The following is a 23,345-nucleotide window of genomic DNA, read 5'->3' on the forward strand; positions in this document are numbered from 1 at the left end:
GTCTGAGTTCGAGGCCAGCCTGGTCTACAAAGTGAGTTCCAAACCCTGTCTCAAACAAAACAAAACAAAACAAAAGCTCCTTCTGAAGACGGGGAAAACTAGATTAGGTTTGGGCAGAGATGTCTTCCCCTTCTGTGGGATTCCCCAGATGTTTACTACAGTTAGTTACTTGTGTGTGTGTGTGTGTGTGTGTGCGCGCGTGTGTGCGCTGTGTGTTATGTCTGTATGTATATGCATATTGCATTGTGCACGTGCGTGAGTGTGTGTGTGTCAATGTGAGTGTCTTCCTCAGTTGTTTCCTACTTTATTTTTTTTTAAGATTTATTTATTTATTATGTATACAACATTCCTTCCATGTATGCTTGCAGGCCAGAAGAAGGCACCAGATCTCATTCTAGATGGCTGTGAGCCACCATGTGGTTGCGGGGAATTGAACTCAGGACCTCTGGAAGAGCAGTCAGTGCTCTTAACCTCTGAGCCATCTCTGCAGCCCCCGACTTTAGTTTTTGAGTCAGGCTCTCTCACTGATTTTGCTAATTGGCTGGCTAGCAAGTCCCTGGGATCTCCTTCTGCACAGCTGCTCCAATGCAAGCAAGCATTCAGGTCTGTTTTTTTACATGAGTTCTGGGAATCCACATTTGGGTCCCCAGGCTTGTGTGGCAAGCTCTTTACCAATGAAGCTGTTTCCCCGGCCCGCATGCTAGGTTGTTTTTTTCAAATGGCGTAGGGTTCTAATTTGAACTTTTTTCAAATTACTGAAAAAGTCCTTCGTCTGGTCCTAGAGCACTATTGCAGTGTCTGCCTGAGAACTCCACCGAGAGATCTTACCTGGATGTTCTATCCTCGGCTTACTCATTAACTCAGTGCATGTTCAGCGTTTAATCCACGCGTCGGGAGAAGGTGCAGCTTGTGAGCCTTCAGCTCTGTTCACGATCCCATCCTGGTGATATGGGTGGGCGTGCCTGTCATACAACCCTTGTACCGGGTGAAACGAGTGCAAAAGCTTTTTCCGAATTGCGGGCTTTCTCTCTTTAGTCCTTTTTGCAGAACCAGGCCAGCATAGGATTGATTTGAGGGCTAGCATGTGCATCTCTGTGAGGGAATTCTCACAATGCCTGTGTCTTCGAAGGGCTTGGTCTGTAGAGCTACCTGCCTCTATGCAAGCTGTAAATACGTTCAAGGCAGTGCTTATAGAGAATGCTCATTTCCTTACAGAGCAGAGTGAATTAATACCTCTGTCGCTGAGATTGGAAGGGAAGATGTTTTGTGTGCCCTGTCCAGGATTCGGGGCACCCTAGTAAGCAGAAGGAAGAAGCCACATTGTAGTCAAGAAGGGGAGTGGGGATGTCGCTGGCACAAGCGGTGACAAGCCATCGGAGATCAGCTTGAGATAATTCACGTTTTGGCAGACTCCCAAATTCTCAAGATGGTTGTAGTGGTTTACACGGGGAAGTTTCTGAATCAGAAGTCAGTGTTCCAACTACACGGGGAATCTACAGTGGGGGGAAGAGGATGTTGTAGTACTCAATAGCCTCAGGGGGATCGTCCCATGGAAGGAAAGGGATAGAGAGTAAATATAGAGACTAACGCTATGTGCTATGTTGGTTTGGGAAGGAGTGGCCCTCCGTCACAGAGCCAAATAAATAAGCCTTGGTGAATGACATACTGGATGCAGTTCTCAGAGGGGGAGCAGTGGGAAAGTAAGGCCCCCACCTCCTGGGAGTGCCCTTTGTTATTCTGCGCCAGCTTATAGGCTGTAGATGTAAGGGAGCCCGTGAGACCTGTTTCCATTTTAATTGGACTTGGCCCTTTGAGCTAACAGTCACTCAATCGCTCTTTAAATATTCTTTTCTTATGCTTTGCCAGTTTATAGTCTTTGTAGATCAATGCTTGGGTTTCATTTAGGAGAAAGAGAAAGAGGGGGGGAGAAAGCCCAGAGGTTAGTGATTACCAAATTGGATTAAGTTCTGTCTAGCAGCGTTTAAAGAAATGCTGCTTGCTCTCTAATTACCATTAACGAGGAATTTAAACACTCTATTAAATAGAAGCTGGCTTATAAAAAAAAAAACAATCCTGCAGTAGTTTTAACTGTAACATATTCTAGAATTTTAGAAGTTTTTATATAATAAATAAATGTGGAGATACTCGGTATACATGTGTATCTCTCTATCCAAGCCTTACATTTCCGTATCTGACAATGCAGGACATTGTTATAAAAATCAGAAGTTCATGGCCTCGTTCAGCCAGTTTCAGCAGCCTCTGGAGAACCCAGTTCACTGAGGTAGCCTAGAAGGTTGGTGGAGAATGGAGAACTCTCCAGAAGACTCTTCCTCTTGAGTGTGGTCTATGGGAGGACCTGGCAAACACGCGCCCTGCTGCTGTCCAGCGTAATTACATGTGCCATGTACTCTGCGTGTGATTATGTGTTACATCGGATTGTGTATTTCCTCATGCCTTTCTCTGTGCTCCCAAGCTCCCTTCTTGGTCCTGCGGTATCAGGAGAAGAACCTCACGTGTACACTCAGGTTCTCTCTTGTGCATCAGCAATGCCTCTTCCTCTTTCTTCTCTTCTTACTTTACAGAGCTTTTTTTCCAACCTTGCTGGTGCTGTTGACACTGGCTGAGTTCTTGGTTTTGTGGAAGGAGCTGGGTTACTCACAAATTTGGGGATTAAAGAAAGGACTGTGTTGGGTGCCTCCGTCTGTTTGGACCGTTGGGATATGCGTCAGTTCAAGCAGAGCCTGCAACAATAGCTGAAGGTTGTTGTTTCTCCTTGCTCAGAACTGGGACACAGTTCTACCTCTGGCTCTGAAGTATGTCTGTATTAACCTGCTCTGAGCGGCTTCAGACCCTGTCACAACCTGCTCCTGACCTCAGCAGCGTAGCTCCTCAGGGTAAACTCTTTCATATTGGCTGTTGAATGCTTCAGAAATCCTTTGGAAGTGACTCATCGTCCTCTCCCGGGTGCCTCCGGGAGACCAAGTCAACTTCGGCAGGCATTTGGAGAACTCTGAAGCATCAGACAGTTGTCTTCCTCCTCCCCTTGGAGCCCTTGAACTATTTTATTTGTGATATCTGCAGACAAAATTAATGGGTGGTATTTGAAATTATTTTTAAAAATTCACCTACCAGCGGGATAATAGATGTCTTTTAGGCCTCAGAAAAACCCTCACAGGATGCCCTTTTACACACACACACACACACACACACACACACACACACACACACACACCACTTCCCAAAAGTCACTTTTAATGCAGAGTTGTTACCTGAGCCCACTGTTAGCCTTTACTGGCACTGGGGAGACCGCACGGGCTGGGGACTTGAGGTTGGGAATCTGACTGCGGCTCTGCCTTGAGAGACTCTGATCACAGCGTACTATCTTCTCAGTTGTTTCTGAACTTTTGCTGTCTACAAACCTTGTAAAGCTGACCTATTACAGAGTGTCATCCAGGATGGCCATGTTCAAAGTGCACACAAATCTGATGTGCACTATTCCTGGGAAGATATGCACAGATGTCTCTTCACCCCACATAGGGAACCAGGGACAGAACAAAGTACTGATGCCTGCAAAGTTCCAATTGGTGAACCAATGAGCTTTTTGTGATTACTCACAGCATGGAAGACCCGACAGTTGTATCGCCAGAAGCCTAGCCCAGCGTGGGGGAACTCTGGGTCTCTCTGCATGGCATTCAGGCAGATGGACAGGCTGGACTGTCTTTGATGCCTAGCAGTCTTCCTTGGTAATCTAAGTTTGTTGGCATGGCTGGGGCTTGTGAATCGAATGAGTTTCAGTAACTTCCTAAACTGGAAGTTGCTTATTTCTTGAGTCTTGGTGAGCCCCTCTCCTTAATGGGATGTTTTAATTCATAAGAAATTGCTGCATAGCAGGGTCACAAGGAAATCCTAGGAAACTACAGTCTGTGGATCCAGTGGGTCTGCATGGGTCTACCCACGCCAGGGCGCTATTGATCATGTAGCATCTGAGAACATAGTGTTTGTGCCCAGATACTAGGGTTTGAAGCAAGGTTTCTCCTCCTTGGCTCTACTGACATTTTGAGCTGCAGAGTTCTTGTGGTGTTGCGAGATGGCCTCTGTCTACTCAGGGTGTCCTCTGCCCTGAGCCCCACAGTGGTAACAATCCATTCATGCTGGCTGTCTCCTAGGGAAACAGGAGACTGTGGCTTTGGTTGAGAATGTTGGCCTAGCCCTATGTTATCAATGCGAGTGTATACCAGAGTCATAAACCAGTACCAAGTCTCAGGGTTAATGTATTAAAATCCAGGATCCTTTACTCCTGATATTGTTCTTGGTTTCAGTTAACTACAGCTACTATGGAAATGTTAAACGGGAAATTCCCCAAAGAAATAATTTGTGTCTAAAATTATACCCTATTCAGAGTAATATGATGAAGTCTATGCTGTTCTGTAATTTGCTGCTGCTTGGGCGAATCATACCTGTGTGCAGTGTGCTCTCCTCGTATGCACTACCTGCCTGTTAGTGACTGAACAGCTGTCAAAGGGATCAGATCCACTGTTACTGTTATTGTAGGGTTAGTGTTCTACTTTTGCTTAATAATGAACACTAACTACAAATCTTTAACAGAATATGTTAGTATTCTACTTGTGTCAGTCTCTTTGTTCACTTTATAATTAAACAATCTTAGGTGTGGGGTTAGTGTTGTGAACTTGACAGAATCTAGAATCACCTGGGAGATGTGCCTCTGGGCATATTTGTGAGGCATAACCTTGATTGTCTTAATTGAGGTAAGACGATCTGCCCACTATGTGTGGCCCCCTTCCTTGGCTAGGATCCTAAGCTATATAAACAAAATGGGAGCTGAGCAGTGGCCTGCATTCATCACTCTCTCTTCCTGTCCTGTATCTCTGTGGATACAATGTAGTCAACTTCTACAGCCTCTAGCTGCCTTGACATCCCCATCATGGTGGGTTGTAGAATAAATCCTTCCTTCCATATGGTGCTATATTGTAGGAACAGGAAAAGAAACTAAAATGATAGATTATGTGTATGTAGAAAAAACCATGGAATGCATAAAGTTCATCACTCTTTGTAGATTGAGGCATTCACTGGCGGTGTTGAAATGCACTCTTTGTAGATGACGGGGGACAACTGTATTTTTTAAGGTGATGGAGGCTGTAATTCTGAGATTCTGGATGGAACAGATGTTAGAACTGAGCTATGACGCTGTGGCAGTGGACCTCAGAGATGTCACTGAAATGCTCAGAGCCTCCCGCTCCCGGGAAAGGGCTTTAGGTACTCATGTGCCGTGCAGATGTGAGCAGGCATTGTACTGCTGCCGACCTCTGGAGTTGTGTTTCCATGTTGGTTTGATTGCCGTATTGCTGTATTTGGTTTTACTCGATCCTGTGTTCATTTTCTCTCAGGCCTACATCAACAACCAGTACAAGATTTCTCTACACTGCCCCTTTAAGCTGCTGCGGCTGAGAACTGGGCACACTTCTCTACACACTCAAAACACAGGTTTCAAACTGGGAGAGTTGACGCATGAGCTTTCCAGCTTTTCTGGAAAGGGTGTGTGTAGTAGTGCACAGTGTAATGCAGAACTTTGCAGGCAGGGCCCCGAGGCGCACGAGTTCAGGGTCAGTTTAGACCACATGCTGAGACCCTGTCTCTGAAAAGCAACCCACAATACGAGAGAGAGAGAGAGAGAGAGAGAGAGAGAGAGAGAGAGAGAGAGAGAGAGAGAGACAGAGAGAGAGAGACAGAGACAGAGACAGACAGACAGACAGACAGAAAGACGGATGTGTGTTTTATTTCACCACTGTCCTGCTTGTAATCTTACTGCATTCCTGACCTTGACCATTACTGATTTTGCCCTATGGGAAGGGGGTCCTATCCTTTTCGTTAGTCATGACCAATTATTCTCTCCTTTTATTTTCTTATTGTTACTAGGCTGCACATATGAACTGTCTTTACAGGCAGCCGTAGGTATTGGATGCAATGCAATCACCCATCTCTGTGTTGCAGAGACAGCGGTGTCTGCTCTCAGAGCTTCTAAAATTCTTACTACTACTTATCTACCCTGGGGCAGTGATGTTGCAAGCCTTTAATCCCAACACCCCAGAGACAAAGGCAGAAGAATTTGAATTCAAGGCCAGCCTGGTCTACAGAGTGAGTTCTAGGACAGTCAGGTCTACACAGAGAAACTCTGACTCAAAAAGCAAAACAAAACACCAAAAATGTCTTACCTACAGAAGCGTGTTTTCCTTTCTCAAAGTCTCCTTCCCCATGCTTAGTTCCCACACTCCAAAGTCCTGGGCAAGGACTGGGGAACCGGTAGTTTTCAGCTGACCTTTGGTGGGTCTAGCCTTGTCGTTTCCAAATGTCATCTAACATTCTGCCTCTGGTTGTCTGACTGACCATCTTTGGCAGTAACCTTGGTGCCTGTCGCAATGATAGTACTACTTTTGGATGTTTGCTGACAGACCCTGAGCTCCCTGGGGGTAGTTCCTTTAATCTTCTTTCTGGGCCAATGGCTTCTTCGCTTAGGTCCTGGCACACACTCGACTGTGGTTGAGGTACAAAGACTTTGGCCAACTTCCGTGACTTTGTGACTTCCGTGAAATAATTGCATGGCAATAACTCTGCTCCTGACTTATTACCCGGGGAGTTTGTTTTCTCCTCACCCCTTCTCTTAGGAAAAAGCATTTTATCTCTGAGAGAAGACCGACTTTTCAGGGAACAGCACATTTAACATGGGACACATTTCCCAGCACTTCAAAGCGCCGCTGGCTGCCAGGCAGTAGCATTTGACCGCTCCTTCACCCATCAGTGTTTTATATATATTATGTGTCAGAAATGTAATTGCTCCTTAATGATGCGTCTCAGCTACTGCCTGCGTCTAGACTTTCTGGCTTACCATTGAGTAGGCACCGCAGAACCACTGTGGATGACACTCACGGGCCACACCCCAGCCACGTGCATTCCAAGGAAATTGATGTTTAAGTGGGGACGTCAAGGTGAGTAAATAGGAAGTGTGGTATTTCCCACAGTTTCGCTTAACTTGCACCAAAGAAGGGGGGTTTTGTTGTAATTATACAGTGGGTTTCTGGTCCAAGCAGTAATGTCATATAGTTACTTGTAGGTGAAACTAAATTACCAGTGTCCTGAGTCCTCCAAATAATTAGTGACCTCTGCTGAGTTGAGGTCAAGCCCTGAACTTGTATTCTGTTTGCTCGGATGTAGAAGAGTGTCCAAATTTGGACTTCTAGATTCTCGGTTTGGTTGCCAGGGAGCTCTGAGAAAGTTGTTCATCTTTCTCCTGGGGCCTTTTGCATCCTGAGAGGTTTCCATGTTGGTTTTGATTTGTTCCTTTTTGAGATAGGGTCCCACAGTGTAGCATACACTGACTTGAACCTCCCAGGGCTCAGATCACAGATGTGAGCCACCCCACAGACTTTCCAGCATTGGTCCTTAAGGAGATGAGGGTGCGCTGCTGTGCAATCTACATCCTTTCCCTGCTAGGTCTACAAGGGCCCCTGGCCGATCAACCGACCCAGAATTCCTTGCCCTTGTGGTTCTGGTCCGCAAGGTGTCGGTGAGTGGGAATGTCCGGTGGATATGTGCTGGATCATGATGAGGATTTTTCTGGCCCCTCTGTCATACTCTTCCCGGGGACTTTGAAAGTTCCTTTTCCTCACCCATTTTTAAGTGTGTGGTACCCAGTGTTATGCTCAGTATCAGGTGGCGGTGGAAGAAGGCAGGTGGAGGCCATTGCTATGAAGGGCTTTTATCCTTTCAGGGCTGGTCAGACTCACAAAGAACAGTTGGTACAGAGACTGTGGCTTGCCAGGGGCTCTGGAGAAGCAAGGTCTCCTCCTGGGAGGGAGAAAGGTCGCGGTAGGAAAGGTGATGCCCACAGGGAAAGTGAAGGGCGGTGTCCAGCTTCTTGGCAGCCTGTGCAGCCAACACATGCATGTGTAAAGCAGAGAGTTTGGGAGCCCAGACTCTGGGGCCTGTAGGGTCGCTCTTTGGGACACGTTAGCTAGTTTTCTGCTGTCGGATATGTGACTCTCTGTGCCTCAGTCTCTTCATCTTGCAACATAGGAATTATAAAACAGGTAATAATCTAATAAAGCCAGCCTTTTTGGATGTCGGTGGAAATTAATGATAATAACACATGCAGTTTGAGGCCTGGCCCATCATAAGCAGCCTTTAGTGATAATTAATATTAATCCAACCAATAGTAGTAATGGCAATACAATTTCCATGTTAGCCATTTTATTATATGAAACAATCCCACTCTTTTTTTAAAAAATTGCCATTTTTTCTTATTCTTCATCTTCCTCCTCTCTTTCTTTAATGTTTATTTATTTGTTTTTTCCAGACAGAGTTTCTCTGTGTAGCCCTGGCAGTCCTGAAACTCACTCTGTAGACCAGGCTGGTCTTAAACTCAGAAATCCACCTGCTTCTGCCTCTGCCTCTGCTGGGATTAAAGGTGTGCGCCGCCCCCGCCACCACCCCCTACTGCCTGACAACACCCTACTGTAATAGTAGCCTTTCTGACCTGGTTTTCATGCAGTGGCCTTGGAGTGTGGATTTGGTTTCTTGCATTGGCTTGGAGGGTTTTGCTTTGCTGCATGTCTCTGCAATAGCTGGGGGACTGCAGGCTCACCCTGTCTCCTTGAAAGAGAGAGAGGCTACTGCATTTCAGCGAAGGAGTAGATAGATGGGGTGATGGTGAGCTCAGACAGAAATGGAGACAAGCGAATCTGAAGAAGTGATGCTTTGGAGCCAATCATAGACTGAAGCTGGCTGTGGCTGTGTTATGTTAGGGATTCCGTTCTTGTGGGAGGGCTCTCCGAGGTGCCTGCTGCTGACACCTCTGAGTAGGGTCAGCAAGTAGGAGACCACACAGCTAGCCAAGCAGGAGAAAATCCTGGCTCTGGGAGGACAAACCCTTAGTGAACTAGTAAGTCAGCAGACATGGGAGGAAATTTCTGGTCAGAATGCTGGGGCCATAGTTATGATGGGATGAAACAAACACTTGTATGTTTGGTCTCTAAGGGACCCAGCCAGCTGAGTAAGTTTGATTAGGAGTCAGCTGTGAGAAATTCTTTGAAAAAAAAATCACATTAGAAGTATCTCAGGTCTGGGGAGATGGCTCAGTGCAGACAAGGGGACCCAAGTTCAAATCCTCAGCAGCTATGTAAAAAGCTATGTATGATTGACAATGTCTTTAATGCTGGCATTATAGGGAAGAGACAGGCAGATTCCAGGAGCTTGATAGCCAGCCACCCTAGCCAGAATGGCAAGCTTGCAGCTCTGTGAGCATCTGTCTGTGAGAGGAATAAGGTGGAGAGGGATAAAGGAAGCCCCAACTGTAGAGTTCTTTCTCTGTCTTCTACTTGCATGTACATGAGTATGCATTCACATAACTGTGCAAGCACAACACACACACACACACACACACACACACATCCACATAACCATGCAAGCACAACACACATACACACACATAACCATGTGAGCACAACACACATACACATGAATTTTGGGAAAGGTCTGGTAAAATTGGACTAATATCCCAGTGTCAAAAGCTGATTGGGTTGTGCAGTGACTGCCTTCTTTAAGCTGGGTAGGTGCTGTTTAGTTTGACAAGTGGGTTTCCCCTTACTCACTGTTGCGGTCAGAGCTGTCCTGTTTTGGTCAGTTTGTGATATATGGTGCAAAAAAAAAAAGTGGTGGTGGGGAGAAATTGTTTGATCTTCCCTTTTCTCTTCCATCAGTGAGTCCTTCCCTGCAGCAGCCCCGCTGTGGGGTACCTGATGAGTGAATTGAGTGAATCGGCACATGTATTAATGAACTGGGATTGTTAGCCCTGACTTGAGACCAAAAGTCAGCTTCTGGTTTTGAGCACCTTCTAAACATTGGCTTGAACAAATTACACACCCATTCCTCTTATGTTTTTCTTTTTTCTCAGGGCCATAGGAGCCACTGTTGGTGCCTTTGTTTATTTGAATAAATAATCCAGGTTCACATTTCAAATTCCGAAAGTACAGAAGGGCATACAGAAAAGAGACGTCCCTGGTGTTGGTGTGCCTGCCACCCGGCAGAAGCCCTAGGGGGGTGAGCATGATCAATATCTGGTCCAGGGTTCCATAGTTCATTTATGCTCTGAACTGAAATGTGAAAATGGCCCCCGAGTTGTTCTATGGCAACAGCAGAATGGTATGCACATAGCTGTGAGCAGCCTTCTTTCTTTCCATGCCTCCCTGGATAGCATCCATCACTTCACAGTATACCCAGCGGGTGGGCTACCACAGGGCCCTTGAGGACATGGGCCTTTGATGAAGTGACAGTTTTGGGGACCACAGGGCAGGTGCCACACTTAGGTGCTGGAGAGATGGGAGAGCTGAGCAGTGCGTGTTGTGAAGAGAGGCAGAACCGGAGATGTGACAGGGTGACAGGGAAACGTGCCATTGTCCAGTGGGCTTGGCAGGGTGTTGTGCAGCAGCCTGGAGCTTTGCAGATGTCGACTCAGCCCCTGAGCACATTGCCCAGCCTCAGGATAGCCCTGGCTCTGGGCAGTGATGTAGACCTGAGATGAGGAACAGTTCACTTCCTGGTTTGGACCTCCTTGAAAGACCACTGTGGCTTGTGATGCCGCTGAGGGCCGTGCGTGGGTCAGTGGTCCTGATGCAGCAGAGGTTCAGGTTGATGTCTGAGGCCTGTGAAACCATCTAACACCATGCACATATCCATGGTCTGTGCGGTGGCTTAAAGCCATGTTGGTGTCCGTGGGGCTGTATTGATGTGAGTGGCCTGTACTGTGCCATCTGAGGCCGTCCATGCTGCAGGCGAGGGTCCTGTCTGGGTTCCTGGACTTGCTGGAGTTGGGGTCTCTGTTGATGTCCGTGGTCTGTGGTGGCCCCTGCACCCATGTTGATATCTCTGGTCTCTGTAGCCCTCAGGGGTCATATTGATGTGAGGCCTGTGCTGCCTCCTGAGGCTGTGGTGATGTCCACAGTACGGGCTGCTGCCAAGGGCCAGGTCTGGGTCCTTGGCCTTACTGCGGCAGGGCGTCGGGTCGGGTGGGGGCAGTGTTTGTGGTCTGTGCTGTTGCAAGAAACCATGTGGAGGCCCATGATCCGTGCTTCCCCTGACTATAAGGGGCAAGGAAGCTACTTTGGCAGTGATACCCATGATTGCAGACACACAGTTGAGAAAGAGGGACGTGTAAGGCTTCTGTGACACCCCCTGCTCCCCCTCCAACACCTCTCCAAAGTAACAGCCTAAACAGGAAGTTCTTGAAGCTAACTCTTATAAAGTGTGATAAGGATGCTGAAGTGTAGCTCTCCACACTTCATGACTTCCGGTGGGGGTGCTGGAAGGGAAGGACTCAGTTCTATTTGGGGACAGGCCACAGAGTTTGCCCATGCACCAGTGAGTAAATAGATAACACAAATTGGACTGGAGTTTTTTTTCCCCCCTTTTTTGTTGTCGAGGGGAGGAGGTCACAAGGGCTGGGGGAGTGAAGGAAAGACTGGGAAATGGGTGTGATCAGGGTGCGTGATGTGAAATCCCCCCAAAGAGACAGTAAAAATATGTTGAAAGGAAAAGTAACAATTTTGTACGTTTTACAAGGCCCGTTGTGATAAGACCACAAAGATGGCGAAGAGGGGCTCTTTGGGGTGATGAGACCTGATCAAGGGATGGAGGGGAAGGAGGATGGGTTGAGCCTGAGAATGGGCTGGGGATAGTTTATGCAGAGGACACAGCGCGTAGGAAGGCCCCGGTGGGGAATGGAAGGTGGTGGCGGAAGTGAAGTGAGCTAAGGAGTTGGCATGCAGAACCTGAAGGCAAGGGCGCTAAGGGTGGAGCTAGGGTCTTCTCTCCGAGCTGTAGGGAGTCTTAGAAGGCGTTGGCGTGACCAAGTGACTTAAATGGCATGAGTGTGGTGCGTTCTTCATCGTTGGATTCTTGTCCCATCACACTTTCTCCTAAGTGCACGACCTTAGATAGACTTGCCGTTGTGCACCCCACATCCTTCTCGGTGTGAAGGTAACAGAACCTGCCTCCTGGTCACTGGAGGGCCAAGTACAAGGGCTTCCACACACTTTGGGGGTACACTGAAATATGTAGCACATTTTGATTCGGGTCAGTATAAGCGTGTCAGTGTCCTAGTGGTCTACCTGTGGCTGTGATAAAGACCGTGGCGAAAGGTAAGTTAGGAAGGAAAGGACATATTTCATCTTATTGCTTCTAGTCCTTCATGAAGGGAAGTCAGGGGAGAAACCTGGAGGCAGGAGCTGAAGGAGACCACAGAGGATTGCTGCTCACGTAAAGCTTACTCACGTATTGCTCAGTTTGTTTGCTTCTATACCCTAGGACCACTTGTCTGGGGTGGCACTACCCTCAGTGGGCTGAGCCTTCCCAATCAACCGTCAATCAAGAAAATGCCCTACAGCTTTGCCTACAAGCCTCAGTCGACATTACCTCTTCCCAGACCTCTCTAGCTTGTATCAAATAGACAAAATGCTAGCCAGCACGGCAGGGATAGTTATCTGCAGGCCACTGCTCCTCAGTCTGTTTTTATGAGGAGGGGGTCCATCTGGCAAGTGCCCACTGTCTGACAGGGACCTTGGCCATTCCCACCATCACTATAAAGGCTGCTCCGCTGTGGGGGAGGGGACGGGTCAGCGTCAGCGAGTTGGGGTGATGGTGAGTGTGGAGCTGAGTTCCGTGAGTCCTTCTAGGGAGACCCTGACCCTGCGTTCAGGATGCAAGGCAGATGCTGCTGGGCTCCGAGAAGTGGGCTGTTTCTGTCTGCCTGGGAACTGGATTCTTCTCTTGTTCCTGGAGGTTGCATCAGACTGGGTGGCTCTGTCTTTCACTCTTGTTTACACCGAAGTGGCTTTTTCCTGGAAGCCTCCAGCCATCACCAGCTCACACTTCTTTATTTTAAGCTGTTGTGTCATGATGCTACTTCCGTTTTCAGAGGCCAAGCTGGAGCCCTAGTGGATTTCATTTGCATGCGCCAAAAACACAGCGTCTCCTTTTGTCCTTGTATCTATCGGTGCCTAGGGTCCCTGTGTCAATCCCCCCCACCAGAACCCTGTCCCCAGGCCGTCTTCTTAACTCTGACCTTACCCTCCGTATCCCCATCCCCAGTCCCTATCTTGTTCCTGTTTTCATGCTCGATCTCTTCACGTCCATTCCTAGGCCCTGCCCTCGGTCCCATTCCTATCCCTATTCCCACCCCTGCCTTCATGCTTCCTCCCCATCCCTATTCCCCACCCTGCCCTCATACCCACTCCCGTCCTTATGATCTCCACCCTCATCCTCAACCCCATTCCCATGCCCACTCCCCATCCCCAGCTCTGCCTTTGTTCCCCCCTCATCTCCATGCCCACTCCCTGCCTTGTGTATACCACCCACAATCTGTTGCCTTGACCCCCAAACTCCAGCTCTGCCAGCTGTGGGGAGAAAGCGTGGCAACAAATTCTTTTCCAAGAATCCCATCACGGACCTTGGGTGAAGAGCTTGGCAAACAAACCAGGTGGGGCACCTAGAGAGCCCGGCCAGCGCTGCCTCCCAGGGGCCCTGCGACCCTCACACCCCAGCTGTGTGCAGAACGGGAGTGGACCATTCACCAAATCTATCATTTAAAGCACTCTACAGTTTAGGTAGCTTGGTCCTTCAGAAGAGAATCTGTTCAATGCAGAGACACTAGACTTGAGCTTCCTGTGATTGTCGTGGGGGTATGGGCTGAGGTGATGTCCCCGCCTTGGAGCTATAGCCACTGTGCCTCTGCACAGTGTAAAGAACTTGATTTGTGGCCCTAGCCCAGTCTATTAGTATCTCCATGGAAGAAGCCATTTGGGTAACTCAGGATGTGAGACCATGAAGGGAAGACGCAGTGGGAAAGAAGCCATCTGCAAATCAAAGCGAGGGGCCTCAGGAGAGACTAACCCCTTTGATTCCTGGGTCTTGGATTTTTAACCCCCAGAGCTAGAACATCCTTTGGTACGGTGCAAGCTAACCGGACTGTGGTGTTTTGTTCTGACAGATTCAGCCAATGGACAGAGTGGTGGTGAGATACAAATAGACAATGGGCTGCACCTACCAAACACTTCCTGTGTGTCTTCCTTGAGTCACCACACCTAACCTCATCCCTGTTCTGAGTCAGCTGCCCAGCCAGAGTGACAGTACCATCCCAATGAGGGATGTACTTCTGCGTATGTGCTGCTTTTATTGGTTGATAAATAAAGCTGTTTTGGCCAATGGACAGGCAAAATATGGCTAGGTGGGAAGTCCAAACAAAGATACACACAGAGAGAAGGCAAAGTCAGGGAGATGCCACATAGCTGCCTGGGAAGCAGGATGTGAGATAACAAGCCACGAGCCCCATGCTAAAATATAAACTAATAGAAACGGTTAGCTTACAGTAATAGCTAGCCAGGAAGAAGCCCAAGACGTTGGCCTAACAATTGTAACTGATAATAAGCCTCATTATTATGTGATGTGTTGTAAGTGGCTTCAGGAACAGGCGGGTGGAGAGACACGGGTCCAGTGGGATTATGGGACAGAGAAGAGCATTCCATCGACACCATCCTGCTGTGGTACCCCCTCCCCTGGCCAAAGAGAGTAAGTTTTTATTAAGGATGCATATTTGAGAAAACACAAAAACACAGATGGCAGATATAGCATCTCCAGAAGACAGAACTGGCATGTAAGCTTATTAGAGCAAACAAACACATCAACCAAAAGACAAAGAGATCAAGTACCAGAGAAGTGAAATAATGATAAAATATAACAATGGACGTCTTCTTATTCTTTTTTTACTAAGATGACATTTTTAGTCTTTATTTGGGAATGCTGTACAATGCACCCTCTATCACACTCACTCTCCATCTCTCCCAGGTTCACTTTTCTACTCTTGCACACCCCCCCTCCAAAAAAAAAACCCACCAAGTCTACTTCATATTTCCATATACTCGTTGGTCAAACTCCCAGTGGCCAGCCCTTTAAAGAAAACTGAGCCCCACCCCCTTCCTGCCAAAAGCCATCAAGAGAAAAGCTACACTTCAGCATTTTTATCACAGTTTTCAGGCTTCCTTTCTGGACTGTTTGTTTCGGGCAGGGGAGGCTGTCCAGAAGCCTTCAATGGCTCCCATTTGCAGTTAGTCATCGATACCACTACAAAAGAAACTTCCTTGTCCATAGCAGTGGCAGCCGCATCATGGACATCAACTTGGTCCCCAACTGCAGCGTGAATCCCATCGCCTCGGGCAGCAGCACAGACTATAGACATCAGCCTGACCTCCAGAGGCAGCACAGCTCACGGACATCAGCATGGCCTCCTCCGCCTGTCTTTTGTGACCCAAGCTTCTCTCTGTCTGGACCATTCCCTGGACAGTTACAGGAAGCATGCCCTACACTTCCTAGCAATATCTCTGACGACGTCTCTCCAAGGAAACTCTCCTGAATCTTTCTTCTTGGTGGACACTGTAGTTCAGATAATCCAAGGCCGTGCATGCTGTCAGTAGTAGGTTCCCGGAGCTGCTGTAACAAGTTAACCACGACCTTTGTGACTTAAAACAATGGAAATTTATTTATCCACAGTTCTGGAGAGCCCAGGTCCAGAGTCAAGTTACACTGGAGCCATCTTCCTTCTGGAAGCTGTCCTCGTCTCGATTCTAAGAGGCTTCTGGCATTCCTTGGCTTATAGCTGCATCACTGCTGTCTTTGTCTCTGCCTTCCCAGCTTTCGATGTCTGTCTGTCTTTTTGCTCCTTCATCTTCACCGTGTTTTTTAAGTTGCCTGGATTACATGTAGAACCCACGGATCCTGCATAATCTCTTGCACTTAAGGGCTTAACTTCATCATAGCTTCTGCTATGTAAGGTAATAGTTAATGAGTTCTGGGGATTAAGACAAAAATAAACCTGTTACGGTGGCAAATGCCTGTAACCCCAGCACTTGGTGGACCAGAAGGTCAAGGTCATCCTCAGCTTCAGAGTGCATTCAAAGCCAACCTGGGCTGTGTGAGGTTTCGTCTAGAAGGTATCCTCTGGTCCTTCTTCCTGCCTACCTCTCAGTAAAAGAAAAAACCTTGATGATAGCTCTGTGATTCCCCAGCCTGGAGTGACATGGCCTTGTGGTGTCTTATCCCCTGGAGCCAGAGACACCACCCCTTACCCTTTCCTGTGTGCTATTTCTGGACTTCTGTGTGGGTGGACGTTAGAGCCACAGAGTGAAGCTGGCTAAGACCCGTCAGACAAACCTAGGCATCAGAAGCACATCAGGGCCGCGAGACCTAAAAACTGACTCATCCTCTGCCATCCCAGAATCCTGGAATCTTCCTAAATGTCCTTTCACAAGGCGATGGCCGAATAAAATGCGATTTCCCCTAAGTGGCTTGCTTCGTCTGCCATTCTAATCGAAAAGCAGACCAACGAAGCGGTAGGAGATGCCTGTAGTGTACAAGCAGAAAGAAAGAATTGCCCGCCCTGGTTAAAATACTGTGGCTGTTAAAGGTGAAGTGAGGGGTAGGCAGTTGTCTCAGTCAGTACGCTGCTTGCCGCACAAGCATAAAGACTTGAGTTTCCTCCCCAGAAGCTATGTAGAAGAGCCAGGTGTGCTGGAGTGTGCTTGTAATTCCAGCAATGGGAAGGCAAAGACAGGAAGATTCCTGGGACTCGCTGGCCAACCAGTCTAGCTGAGGGAACCAAGTCTAGGCCAGTGAAAGGCTGTTTGAATGAAAAGCAAGGTGGTGTGCTATGGCTCTGTGAGTCGCAATAATGATTGTCCCTGCAGGACAGGCCCGTGGTCTATCACGCCCAGGGCATGGATGTTGTGGGAGTAACCAACTACTTTCTGATTGTCCTTAGGGTATAATCCACCGGCTCAAACACACTTAATACTATAAATACCAGAATCCGAGGCTGGGCAACTGTTAGATCCCAAGTGTGAAACTGCTAGATTTTGGTAATGCATATAGTATCTGACTGCCTTCTGGAGACATATATCTTTAGCCATAGATGAATGAATCTCAGTCCTGAAGCTGAATCTCAGAGAAGCATTGTGTGCAGTAGATTATGTTCATGCAGAAACCCACAACTGGTCAAGCATAGGGAATGTCTGTGGAGTGGTCATCTACCAGCGGGATATCTGTGTCACCTCCTGTCTCCACAGGACTCGGGGACAACCACTAAAGAGGGGAGCATAAGGCAGAAATCGCGGAAGACTAAAGCAAAACGGTGTTTCCTGCGCAAGACCTGCGCAAGGTCAAGCCAATCAGCGTGCGGCCCGAGGGGAGGGAGGGCAGCAGAGGCTTCATCCCAGGCTGAGGAGCTTTTGAAAGCTTCTTGGGGAAGGAGAGTCAATTTTGTTTTAGAAGCAAGGTGGACTATTCCTGAGGAGGAATGACACCTGATGGTGACAGCTGCTCCTACAGGTGTGCACACACGAACATGGAGACACAGGCACAGAATTAAGGAAAATCAAAATTCACTCTTCAGTTGTACAAGATGGGTGACATCATGGCTAACATTAACATGTGTACGCTCAACTTCCTGTTGCAGACACCATGAATGTTCTCTCTTTCTTCTTCTTCTTCTTCTTCTTCTTCTTCTTCTTCTTCTTCTTCTTCTTCTTCTTCTTCTTCTTCTTCTTCTTCTCTCTCTCCCTCTCTCTCTCTTTCTCTCTTCCTTTCTTTCCCCTATAGAAGCAAATATGCCATTGTCCAGGAAGTGGGGGCATGGCTTTCTGAGGCGGTGTTGTATTCCTCTAGCTGCTTGCAGGTCTCTGTCATATTTGAAATATGTGCTTGTGTCCTTACACACTTTACTTTTTTTCTATCTTTCTTTCTTTCTTTCTTTCTTTCTTTCTTTCTTTCTTTCTTTCTTTCATTTTCTTTTGATTTTCAAGACAGGGTTTCTCTGTATTGTTTTGGAGCCTGTCCTGGAACTCACTCTGTAGCCCAGGCTGGCCTTGAACTTACAGAGATCCACCTGCCTCTGCATCCCAAGTGCTAGGATTAAAGATGTGTGCCCCCACTCCCTGGGTTGCATACACACTTTTCAAGTTAGTCATAATGAGTCATAACTTTCATAATGAGTCATAACTTTCATAATGAGTCATAATCTTGAAATATTTAGGAAAAAAAAAGACAAAACCAGTCACCTGTGCTTGTACATTATGGGACCAGGCTTAAAGGGAGAACCTTTTTTGACTAGCTCTGGGTTCCTTATAGCCCTCTGGTCCTGGCTGAGTCACTCTGCCTCAGTTTCTTTAATTAAGGGTGGAATCCTTGCTCTGCCTGCTTCCTGTGGTTGGGCATGATATGTTTATTTGTATGTATGTATGTATGATGTATGTATGTTTTCTTGTTTATGGGGAAGAGTCTCTGGTAGCCTAGGCTGGCCCTATGCCCTTCTGATCCTCTGTTCCACCTTTGCAGGGTTTAGATTACAGACATGTATCATCATGCAGGTTTATGCTCTGCTGGTTCATGCTACACGGGCACCCTCTGTCAGAGCTGCATCCCTAGCCCGGGGGTTGGGTGAGATTTAGAAGCATCTCTAAATAGATGAGTTAGGGAGGTGAGGCCTCAGTACCTGAAGCTGTGTGTAAGACACCAACGATCTGAAGAGACCAAGTCCATTTCTGTGACGGTGTCGGGGGCCTGGCTGGAGGGAGTGTGGTTCAGATTCTGGGGAAGGCCCTAGCAATGAGAGAAGCATTGCTGTTTTGCCGCTGCCGTGGGGGCTGGGCAATCTTGATACAATACAAAGCAGTATTCCTTTATTGATTTGGTCAGTACTGTGTCAAGCTTGCTCCTTGTCAGGTAAAGCATGTGGGTGCTTTACAAACACTCCCGGTACCCTGAGGATTCACTGTTGGTGCACCCCTTTCCTGGAGAGAAAAATCAAGCTTGTCCAAGGTCACACAGTAGGCAAGGCTGGCTGGCTGGCTGGCAAGCCTGCATCTCTTCATGGGGTCCTTCTTCTTACTCTGTTCCTTTTGTCCCAATCGTGTGTGTGTGTGTGTGTGTGTGTGTGTGTGTCCCGTCCAGTTGATTTTGGTAGATTCCTTATCTTGGGGGCACGAGATTTAGGTTTTGACATGAAGGTTGGTGATTGGTATTTCAAACTCAGTAACTTTAATTCTAGGATCCTGTCTGGGTTTGGTAGTGTGGAAAGTGGAGATGGGCTGGGAAGGCAGGCCAACCATGACATGGCAGTGACTTGCTTCTCGCTAGCTATGTGTCCTCAGATTGGTTACTTACCTTCTCTAACTTCAGATGGCATTTCGTGAGGGCTGGATAAGTCACCTTGGTGACAGTGCCCAGTATCTTATCAGACAGCTTACTCATGCTCCCTTCATCCTTAATTCTACCTTTGTCCTGAGCTAAGGCTTATGCGTTCCGTGTGAGTGGATCTCCTCCCGGGCTTCAAGGGCTTCCTACCCTGGCTTGTGGGGCTGCAGAACTTCTCAGGCCTGGCACTGCGGAATGGAAGTTCTAGGCCGTGTTGGCTTAATCCCGTGTTGGAGATTTTGGATAACTCTGTTTGCTCATGTGTACCACGTCTGTTGGTTCTAATGGCTGAGCTCCTAGGTCCTGTCTGTCCTGTCACTTCTGACTCGTCCTATCTGGGTTAGGGCAAGCTGGTACTTGAAGGACCAGTGCCTCAGCAGGTGCATACAGGGTGCACCCACCTTTCTTCAGGCCCTGGTCGGCAGACCTTCCTCCCTCGGTCTCCACGCGACTGCTTGCCTCTGTGACGAGTAGGGATGGTGGGGACCACATACTCCCCTCATCTTCATCAGTTGAGACGGACGGCGTTTGGGGGCTGAAAACAAACCAGAGGGAAGTTTTTGCTGTGTATGTCTCTGATTCGGGTGATTGTTGTCCTTTGGGCTGAGAGTTACCTTTGTTTATAACAGGGCAGGCTATGCTGCTGGAGCGGGCCCATGTGACCGGGCTTGCCTAAGGTGCTGTATGGGGTGCTCAGATGGGAGATCTAGGAGCTGTAGCTGAGATATGGAGGGGCAGGAGCCTCCTTAGAGCCTCTGTAGTCTCAGCTCCTAGGAGAAGTGTCATGTGTGCAGCCCCTGACATTGTGTCCCGTGCCTTCCTCTGCTTCCCTGAGCTAGTGCCCCAGAGTGGACGGCAGCTTTACAGGGTGAGTTAATATCCGGTAATTACACAGTGATTGTACTTCCCGGGCCTTTCAGAGCAGGGCCCAGGGAGGCATCCTGACCGAGCAGAGGGACCTTTGTTAGCAAGCGAAGCCTTGAGCCAGCCCAGTGTTTGTATTCTGAGGGATCCATGGTTTCATTTTACCCTTCCCTCATCACTGATGTGCATAGATCTTTCTAGGTTTTCTGGCTTTTGGGAACCTGTTGAAACCCTCTCCAGAACTTAATAGGCTTCTGCAGAGTTTGTTAATCAATTTTGATAACTGTTGATTTGCTCAGTGTGCAGGGTTCCCAGCCAAAGACTGTTTAAGAAAATGGCACATGAAACTGCTTCCCTTAAGGAAAGCAGTTACAGAGTTATAAAGTGGGACTCGCCATCCTTCTTAGCCTATGAATCCAGTGTCAGTAGGCCCATTGCCTACATGAAACCTCCATGCCTTCCTGACAAGTTGAATTGTGGTGGTGCTGGCCGTGGTGTCCCTTCTTTGTGCGCCAAATGCTGCAGCTGAGGCTGTGGGACTTTCCTTGCCAACCTGCAGAGTCCCACTCATGGCTGGTATCTTCCCTTTTTTCCTTCGTTGGTCTTTGGGACTGATCTGAGTTAACTTATCTGAGTTAGGCCAGAAGTAGCAGTAAGAAACAAAACAAAATAAAAAACTCAAACAAACAAAACAAACAAAAACACTCCCCGAGTGAAATCTACTAAGCCCTTCGAGAGAGAAAGCGCCGTTGGCCGTTTCCTGCAGTACTCCAGTCTGCTGAGGTGACTGCGATTGTGGGTTCCGAAGCGCTGAGAGTGGAGCATGGAAGGAGCGAGCTATCCCTGCGGCACAGCGCTCTGCCAGTCTGCTGGGCGTGTCTGCTGATCTCGTTCCATCCCTCCCCAGTCCTGTGAGGCTGGTTCACTAGCACCTGAGAACACTCACAGAGTCTGAAGTCATGCGACGTGGGAGGGCCTGAGTAAACTCCTGAACCCCAGAACCAAAGCTCACTGCAAAGCCGTTGCCTTCTACTGGAGGTATAAAGCATCTTGTGTTTTGCTACGAGGAACGAGATTTTTCTGTGCATGTGGAACTGAACATTGACCCCAAAGAGCTTAGGGCATGTATACACGTTCTACCTCTGAGTTACATTCCCAGCTCTCTTTACTTAAGACCAATGTTTACTTAGTGTGTGTGTGTGTGTGTGTGTGTGTGTGTGTGTGAGAGAGAGAGAGAGAGAGAGAGAGAGAGAGAGAGAGAGAGAGAGAGAGCAGTGCACTTGTGGAAGTCTGAGGACAACCTGTAGAAGCTGGCTCGCTCCTTTTACCATGTGGGTCCTAGGGGTTGAACTCTGGATTGTCATGCTTGGCGGCAGCACCTTTACCTCTGATCCATCTTGCTAACACTTTTTATAGTTTTTCTACTTTTTATTTTGAGCTGGGGGAATAATTAAGTTATCCAGGTTGACCTTGACATGTACTGAGCCCAGGAATGCTTTTGACCTTGGACTCTTCTGCTTGTGTAGCTAAGATTACAGGTCTGTACCTAGCCCTGCTCAGTGACAAGATTATACTGACTCAACCTGACAGAATTAGTTGGATTTAGACATACACAGAACAAAAGGAAGATCATTCTGGTAAAGGAAAACAAGAAATGGCTTTAAAGCCTTGCAAAGGGCCTGGGGCAGGGTCATGGGGCAGTTACACGGGACAGTTACATGAAAGAGTCCCATGGCCTCCTTCTTATCATCTTGCAGTATCTCAGCACCTGGAGTTTATAGGCTTCGTGAGTATTTATTGAATGACCAAGTACAAGAGCAATCAGTCGTCCTTACCATGGAGTGAGAGTCTCCAGAAGGCAGGCAGGGCCTGGGCCTTAGAGATTTTGGTTGCTTGACATGTTACAACGGTTATTACACCTCAAACGGTAACTATGTCCTGATGGACTAGATAAACACACCATAGGTAAGGAAAGGGATGGCAAGATGTGCCTGAGAGAGGAAACACTCGTGACCTGAGGAATACTGAACATCACATAAGTGGCTGATGGGACAGAGGTGGAAGGTCTTTATTGCCAAGGAAAAGGAGCTTTTACGTTTTTCTTCAGGCACCCAAGGCTCCAAGGCTGTCTTTCTGTTAGGAGGTCTTGGTGTATCTCAGTCGTAAAGTGATGTCCCATCCTCTAAGCCTGCCTAGCACACGTGCGTTCATGCACACACACACACACACACACACACACACACACACACACACACACAGTGAACAGGAACCTCAGTGGTAATAGATTCTCTTGCTGTGTCTCTTTCCTCATTGATTTTAGGATCATTTAGCTAGAGAGTCTCGCCAGCATCCTTTAGTTAGATGTTTTCAGTCAGATTCTCAGGAGAGGTTGTCTCTCATTTCAGGTGTTGGCTCGGAGTGGGGTTTTAAGAGATCCCAGAAGCAGCATTGGGAGAAGCCTTTTCCGTGCGTGGCCAGAAACGTCTGGTCCTGAAGACACAGCTCAATCCTCACCTAGACTTATGACCCGAGGCCTTGCTCCCCTCCTGCCCGTTGAGTTCCACAAGATGGGCTCCTTCCGCCGTCCCAGACCACGATTTATGAGCTCCCCCGTGCTCAGTGAGCTGCCCCGCTTCCAGGCTGCCCAGCAGGCTCTGCAGCTCAGTTCCAACTCTGCCTGGAACAGGTAAGGGCCTAGGGTCCAGGACCACCAGGGAGGGGTCTGGGATGCTGGGGGTGGGTTGAACATCTGCTGTCTTGAGAGCATTGCTCATGAAGTCTGATCCTAGTGTCGCTGACGATTGGGGGCAAGTGCCCCTGTTTTCATAGAGAAAGTAGCTCACTGTGAGTTCTAGGATTCATTTTGCCAGTCTGGGATCAATGAGTTAGAATTTACAGTTACTGTTCATGCCCCTTAACGCCCTAAGGGCAGAGTCTTTCAGATGACCTCATATCACCTGTTTAGGCGTGTTTCTGTGCAAAGCTCAGTGAGTGGCATATGCCACGGTCTCTTTCACCTGAGCTGCTGGTGCTTGGGATAGGAGTTATAGCTTTGGAAGGTGTCCGGCAGAGCTTGTGAGCCACGCCTGCACAGATCCTCCCATCAGCGCTGCCTCGTAAGTCTGCAGGCTACTGCTTTCCAGATCTGTGTTGGCCTCCAGATAAATGAAAGCATC

The 23,345-nt window shown here is 48.0% G+C and overlaps 1 protein-coding gene across 2 annotated transcripts in view; it reads left to right on the forward strand.

Annotated features, from left to right (window-relative positions):
- Prr5l (proline rich 5 like) overlaps positions 1 to 23,345 on the forward strand; it is a 183,600-nt gene that overhangs the window by 103,655 nt on the left and 56,600 nt on the right. For both annotated transcript variants that reach the window (XM_085696663.2, XM_048443608.3), the window contains one exon: positions 22,575 to 22,855. In XM_085696663.2, coding sequence (XP_085552789.2) covers positions 22,575 to 22,855 — 281 coding nt within the window. The remainder of the gene's footprint in view (positions 1 to 22,574; positions 22,856 to 23,345) is intronic.

Source organism: Myodes glareolus, chromosome 10, assembly GCF_982192425.1.
Source record: "Myodes glareolus chromosome 10, mMyoGla1.1, whole genome shotgun sequence".
In the NCBI taxonomy this organism is placed as follows: Eukaryota; Metazoa; Chordata; class Mammalia; order Rodentia; family Cricetidae; genus Myodes; species Myodes glareolus.